This window comes from Sorghum bicolor, chromosome 2 (genome assembly GCF_000003195.3).
Source record: "Sorghum bicolor cultivar BTx623 chromosome 2, Sorghum_bicolor_NCBIv3, whole genome shotgun sequence".
NCBI classification, from domain to species: Eukaryota; Viridiplantae; Streptophyta; class Magnoliopsida; order Poales; family Poaceae; genus Sorghum; species Sorghum bicolor.
Window position 1 is genome coordinate 3,244,913 of NC_012871.2, and position 7,573 is coordinate 3,252,485.

The following is a 7,573-nucleotide window of genomic DNA, read 5'->3' on the forward strand; positions in this document are numbered from 1 at the left end:
GCTGCTGCATGCATGCATGCCATCGCGCGAAACGGACGTGTGGTTACGCTCGTTTCGATCGGACCTCAGAACGTAATTTATTTTGCTCACAACTAAGAACTTCTTAGATGGTGTTCTAACTAAAGTTAAGATAATATTATAGAAGAGTTATTCTCCTCGTTTTGTCATGTTTAGAGATTCACTAGCATCATACTAGAGGATCTAGGCTCATCAACAGATATCACTTGTTGCTGAACACATGAAAAACCATCAGACCAAAAAACAGCCACACCATGCTTTCAAATGGCAACATAGTTTGTGTATTCTACTATTAAAATGTCCCAACACACAGAAGCAGCCGCTAACTCTACCGCTACGTGGGTGAACTACGCCACCGCCTTGGTGGACTCCAGCATCATCTGCAAGGCAGTCGTCTTGGGCTTCGCTAAGTAAACCACACTCAGGCCAACCAGGATCACACTTGACACGAATGTGACAGAAACATGCATAGTCTCACGAACCGTCTTAGAAGCCTTGGTCGTCGACTCACTAAAAACAAAAATTAGTCATCATCCAACTAGCGGGTGGGATGAGGGATGGAGAGAGAAGTGCAAGAGATAGAGAAGAGTGTACTTAAACACCTTTTAGTGCATTCCTTAGGTCAACACTCATAGAGTTCTTGATGTCGAGCGCCTCTGCCTTCTTGACAATGGTCGCCTCCACCTCAAAGATCCGTCTGTACAGACGCATCTCCGCGTCAGACATGGAGCTCGAAGTAGGGCAGGGTAGAGAGCTGAAGGTTCGACTAGGAATAGCGGGCGTGGTAGCAGTGCCGTAGAGCTGCTCTGATGAGCCTGAGCCTGACCATATTTTTGATAACGGTGACATGTAAGTGCAATTAAGCTCTAAATGGGTTTTGGTGATGTTGACCACATAATTAAAGAATTTATGGTTTATCTAAGTGTTTTACAGTGTTTCATTAGTCATGGGTACAAAGAAACAAAGAAGGAGACCCCCAACTTGAATGGATGGCTTGCAATGGTTTAATTCCTTTTATATTTTTGAAATTGAGTTATAGGACAAGACGTACTATCAAGATGATACTGATAGTGGTTTGGGTGGAACTAAGTGCTCAAAATACTACACATAACTCAAATAATTGCAGCCACAAAAGCCAGCTGAGCTGAAATCTTTTATGTTCTGTCCAGCGTGCAACCTCTGTGCCCAAACGTGGAGGCTCCAAGGCCTGGTTGACCCCGACTGTTTTGTGAGTGACGTGGGTGGTACCATACCCCTTCACCCCAATGGTTATCTTCTTTCTCATTTACTCTGGCTACTCCCTAGCTCAAATCTTGTTGATTCCTTGAAGGATTTGGCTCTAGAGAGTGTGAGAATGCTCGAAAAGATCATTCTCCTCCATTCTTGTGCCCACGGTGAAGCCCTAGCCATTTGATTTGTTTGTTACTCTTGGAGCTTAGCTCCTAGACAACTAGCTGTCACCCAGGAGCTCCCAACCTGCTGGTTTAGCACCGGAACGTATGTATTACCCTTCATGACTTAGTGGAACCCTCTAACCTACTGCCTTGGTGGTAGGTTAGAGAAGAGGAGCGAGTTGCAAGAGACTCCATAGCCTTCATGGCTAACCTTAATAACGTGGACGTAGGCTAGCCTTTGTGGCAAACTGAACCACAAGATAAATTCTTGTGTCTTTGTGATTGTGATTGTTGTTGCTATTACTTGTGATTTGAAATGGTTTTTAGGATTTGCATCCGATCTACGTATCCCTCATTCTCTAGGTGCAACCAACTGTTTGCATAACTCAACATACTCCCTAGGAAGGCTGGTATTACATTTGATCTATTTTTCATTCATTAAATTCCACAGTAGATTCATTTATTACTCTGATCATAGAGGTTCCATGCTTAGCTCCAAAACCTTTGTGTCCCTAGAACCTCCATGCTCCAGCCCGGAGGTTCCATGTTCTGATTGTTTTGTGAAGTTGTTTAAAATTCAAAAAGGCATATTCACCCTCCCTCTAAGGTTACTTGCTAGATCCTTTCATGATGGCGGCAAGGAAGGGGGAAGGGAAGGGCGAGGGAAGACAGACTGCGGTGGTGGGAGGAGAGGTTTTGGTTATGGTCTAGGTTACGATGGGCCTTGAAGACGCTTTCGGCCCGTGTCGGGCTTGCCTATAGCCTCGGCTTTGTTGCACCTTATGTTTTTTTTGAATGAAAACATGACCACAATAACAAAGTCTACTTGTCTCCCACCGCCCTGACACCTCGGATGTTAATCGAGGAGTCTCCCACTGCCCTGACACCTCCCCACCATTCTCCCCACCCCGAAAGCACTATAACTCAGCTAATTTAGTTCCCCTAAATTAGTTAATTTAGTTCGTTATTCTAGGTAATAGTTAGTTAATGAATTAGTTATTCAGTTAGCTAGTATATATGGGCCTACCTCCTGACGAAAATGTGACTACTTGGATGAAGCCTGTCGCCGCACGTGTGTCGTTGCTGTTCCTTCCCTTCATCGTTTATCGGCTTTATCTCGAGCGAGATCGTAGGAAGCAGGCACAGACCGACCAACCGACCGACTGACCGTGAGGACCATCTTGGCGACACGATAGGCTTCGGGTTCCATGTTGCTGCCGCCCTTCCACTACCAGATCCGACCTTTTTTGTTCTTTTGGGTGCTAGCAAGGCAACAATGGAGCAACTTAACCCACAGCATGTGGCCGCTGTAGCGACGGTGCTATATTCATCTCAATTTATATGTACTAAAGTGGATTGAAGTGGAATTAAACTAATTTTATTCAGTTCATAACAACACTTGTGAATTGAAGTGAATAAACATACATCCAAACAAGGCCTTACATATGGATCTCACTGTGATGATCCCGCTGGAGGATTTGCGGAGTTGAATCTTGTTCGCCACACGGGTCCGAGTTCTGGGTAGTTTCTCCACAGGTTGGTGATGAACTGCCACCTTTTGAGATATTGTATCTGTCTCAGCTGACAGTGACTCGTGCATCGTCTTCGGTGGTGTACTGGTGTTGCAAGGAGCACAGGCGGTGATATTATATTAAATATAAAGGCGATGGTCGGTTAAACTAAACGTCCCTGCCGTTCTCACGGGCGGGCTCGACGGATGCTTGGCCCCTTGCGCTTACTTGCGTTGCTGCATGAGATAGGGAGATCAACTAAACTACTCCTCATGTGCAGATATATAAACATGATCAATATGCAAGCTGCCACTTGCCACATTGCCATCGATCGATCGTAGTGTTGGCAATGGGTAAATTCCCATCGGGTATGAACTCCCCAGACCCATCCCCGTGACAACAATATGACACCACGGGTATCCCCATATACAGTGATGGGTGGAGGAATTTTTCCAGACCCATACCCGGGTGGGTAAATTAGACCCGGCGGGTCACCCATACCCGCCAAACATCAGCAATTCACAAGCACCAGTCACGTAGTAGCAATTAACAAGCATCGTCACATAGCAATTCACAAGCATCGTCACATAGCCATTCACAAGCATCGTCACATAGCCACCTCACCATATACCTAGCAAATAGCAACATAATAATTTCTGCTGCAACCACTAGTCACAACACCATAATAGTTCATTGTTCATACAAATCACGTAGTAGAGAGTAGTACTTTGCTAGCACTACATAGGGTTTCAGTGTATGGGCTGCCGGTGGACTGGTGGTTGGTGGGCTTCTTTAGTTTTGGGCTGGGTATTTTTCACCCATGGGTAAATGGGTATGGGGACTACTAAAACGTCCCCATATCCGTGTACCCAATGGGTGAAGGGTTTGCTCCGTTTGTGTACCATAGGTACTTATTTCACTCCATATTGATACCCTAATAGAGTAAATACCCATCGGGTCGCGGATCGCGGGCCGCATTGACATCTTTAATCGATCGGTTTCGGCCACACGGCTGCAACTACGAACTAGTATGCTGGACTAGGCTGCTGTACAGCTCGATATATATATCATCGGCCTAGGCCCAACAGTAAGTACCAAAAAAGCCGTTACGTCAGATGCATGCATGAATGCATATACAGACACACATCTTGCATACAAAGTACAGTATTAAACTAGTGCCAATGATTCCAACATATTTTAACAGCATTATGGGTTCAGTTGTAATATGATTGGCGGTTTTATAATCTCCCAGTTGTAACATGCACGCTGGCAGTACGTATCTTGCTTGTCTGACTAAATTGGGAAGCACATATATGTCGTGGTTAATGTGAGAGAGCCTCTCGCACGCTATTTGGAAGCACCAAACCTGCGGAACGTGGGCCTTTTGATTCGCTAAAAAGAAAATGTGTGGCCTCCATTTGATCCTGGAAAAAAGACAAATAGCAGTTTTAGGAGTAGTTGTATTGAGCATGACTTGAGCACTTGTGTGCCTCCATTTAGGCTCTGTTTGGTTTCTATTGCTAAATTTTAACCAGTTAAAATTATTTTAGCTACTCTTAGGTGACTAGTGAGACTAAACTATTTTAGCTCTTTTTAAGTTAGTATGTTTAGAAATTTAACTACTAAAGTAACTAAAATTTAGCTGGCTAAAATTTAGCAAGAAAACCAAACAGACCCTTAGACGACAACAACAGTTTTTATCTCCCTACTTCTTCCCCAGATCTGGCGGTGGCTAGGGTTCCGGTTGTCCGCGCCACCCCTTTTTTTCCCCAAACCCGACAGTCTTAGAGCATCTCCAAGAGACTAGGTAAAATTATATTCTAAACTACAAATTTTAGCCATTGTGTAAAATAAAAAACCTACTCAAAGCATAGGGTTTCACAACAGACTTTGTATAGGATAGCTAGTGAGGACGACATGCTATATATGACAAGCGAAAGTTTAGGAATAGCAAACTTGCGATTTTAGCAAACCAGATAGCACACCTGTTGAACTTTAATTTTTGCTTTAAAAATATAAAAATAGCTTAGATAACATAGATAGTATATCTGCTGGAGTTGCTCTTAGAAGAGAAAGAGTTCGGGAGAGACAAGCTGGTCAGGCGATGGGGATGGCGGCAAGCAGCATTAGGGCCCTGGCGGCGGTGGAGGGTGTCAGGGCAGGGGCGTCTCGACAAGCTTGTTGGCGTGCTGCCCTAGGGTTAGGTGGGTGGGGCGAGTTGCGGGTCATGCGTCGAGGCGGCTCGCTGCCGGCCACCAGTGATGGGGGCAGGGGGCGAGGACGAGGTTCTCCGATAGCAACCTTCCTTGTCTTTTTGGGAGGGCGGGCTCAACAAATCAATGGCGGACGGTGGGTAGGATGGTCGACAGCTAGGCAGCAACGGCCAGAGGAGGCGAGGGTGGGGGAGGCGCGGCGCCGATGAGGGAGAAGGCCGGGGGAGGAGTCTATGAAGAAGGTGAATGATGGTTAAGCAAACCATCATCATCCGAGGAGGATACACACACACACTCTTTTTTTCACTGTTTCTTTCTTGGCACTCAGCGTGTTGGTTAGTATCCTATCTATTTGAGACTTGGGGTGGCTGGATCTGGCCTTGGCGCGGGCGGATCCCGCGACGGTGGTGCATGTGGAGGCTCAGATCGAGGCCCAGTTAGGACTAGGCTGCAGGCTTTTCTGTTTTCTAGTTTTGTTTATCGAGATAGGTATTTGAACAGTCTTAGTAAAAAAATTTTAGCGTGATCTTCCCGCCAAGGCGATCGATGCCCACCTGAGAAAATCCTTTCTCGGTTAAGTTTACAATAGTAGTGAATGATCTGCAATTTAGAAACTGGAATTTCAGAAAAAGGGACAAATCAAATGCTGTAATAATTCTCTCCACCTGCACTGAGATCGATTTTACTGGGTTTCCTCTTATTAATGAGAAACTTGCCAAATGCCAAGCACGTTCACGGAAAAAAAAAAACTAGGTTTGGCATCTCATATCTTGCACTTTTTGAGACTTATGTACAGTTTATTTACTACGCTCTTGTCGCTATGTACATGTGCAGTTGAACGACAAGCTCGGCCCGTGCTGTAACTTTTAGCACGTACACAACACATAGGAGTACTTGTGTTTCACATATATGGCCGCTACTGGAGCTAGCAGCAGCTGAAGCCTACAGGATTACACGTACAACCACCAGCTGGGCTCGAAGGAGCAGCTTTGCCTCCTCTTCTCATCAGTTGAGGTGCTCCTTTGGACCACCCTCTGACCATGCCCTTTATTCTTCAAAACAAACCTTTTTTTTTTCTTTCTCTCGAGGGCCTATTAACACACCTTGTATACGTACGACTACGTAATACGTACATGTACACTTGTACTGTTGTACACGCCGAACGGTGCCTCTCATATCACCGCTCGAACTTGTTGCCCATCACGAGCAGATCCACTAACCTGCCAACTGGCGGCGGGACGCTGAGCGGAGGAGCGGCGACGCCAGGCTACTGCTGGCCCTGGACGCCGCCGGCGACGTGGCCGGGGACATCGACGACGGCGCGGCGTGCCAGCTGCCGCTGCTGCTGCCAGAGTCGACGACGCAGAAGAGCGCCGACGAACCACACGGCTGGTGGTGGTGGTCGCCGCCGTACAGCAGGCGGCTTCCGATGGCGACCTGATGCCTCGCCTTCCTGTACTCCACGATGGCTCGGTACACCAACGGGATCAGGCCTTCCATTGCAATGGCGACCGAGAGCTTGCTATACCTTGCTGAGCTCCTCGAGCTCGAGCAAGAAGTGAGCCTCACTCAACGATGCTATAAAAGGGGGGTGGTCCTTCTTCATCTCTGGTCCCTCATGAGGCTAGCTAGCAGCTATCTGCTGCTTTTCACCTACAAATGCAAGACGTATACGTCTCACCAAATCCACTGTTTAGATAGATTTTTCTAGTGGCATCCGGTGAATGTGAATCCTTCCATTGGCGACCCCCAATGCTTATCCGCAGCTGTACCTGCAACTGCTGCTTCCTCTTCCTGATCATTGATGGTCAAGCACAAGCTAGTCTTAGTCTCTGTTGTCTCATTCTTCCTCAGTATACAGGGTGATCAAATCACAGTGACAATTATTGTAGAGAGAGAGGTGATGTGAAGGAGGGTGTGAGCTTAAATCTTTGAATCGCTTGCTGGTGGCGGGTAACTTTCACTACTGGCAACAACTGGATGGGCGGGAAATATAGATCAGATAGGTTCGGTCGATGGATGGCCGACATGGATCTTCTCGTTGAAGATGAATATGAGACAGCGTGGATGCGAAGCTTCAGAGGCTCAGAGCTACGCATCCTCCATTTCATCTAGTAAATGTTTCTTTAAGCCATTTGCAAAGGAAAACTTATCTGAAGTTTTGGCTATACTGTTACTTTCGTTATCACATACTTGCACTCCTGCAAAAATATATTCAACCTTCGTAAGGCCAGAAGCCCATAACAGCATAGTTCAGTTAATACCACTTACAAGCAGGGAACAACGATATGTATGTAGGGAACTAGATCACAAAATCGATGGTGCCATTAACAAACAACTTTACTGCAGTTCCTTTAGTTCACTCATTCGTTGGAACGACATCAACAACTCTGAAACAAGCACTGCTTGGCAATTGGAATTTGGCGGCACTACACTT

General features: G+C 46.2%; 1 protein-coding gene across 1 annotated transcript; it reads right to left on the bottom strand.

The window, feature by feature from the left end:
- Positions 5,786 to 6,804, bottom strand: LOC110432959. The gene has a single exon (XM_021454299.1). It carries the CDS (start codon positions 6,634 to 6,636, stop codon positions 6,352 to 6,354), a length of 285 nt encoding a protein of 94 aa, XP_021309974.1. The 5' UTR covers positions 6,637 to 6,804; the 3' UTR covers positions 5,786 to 6,351.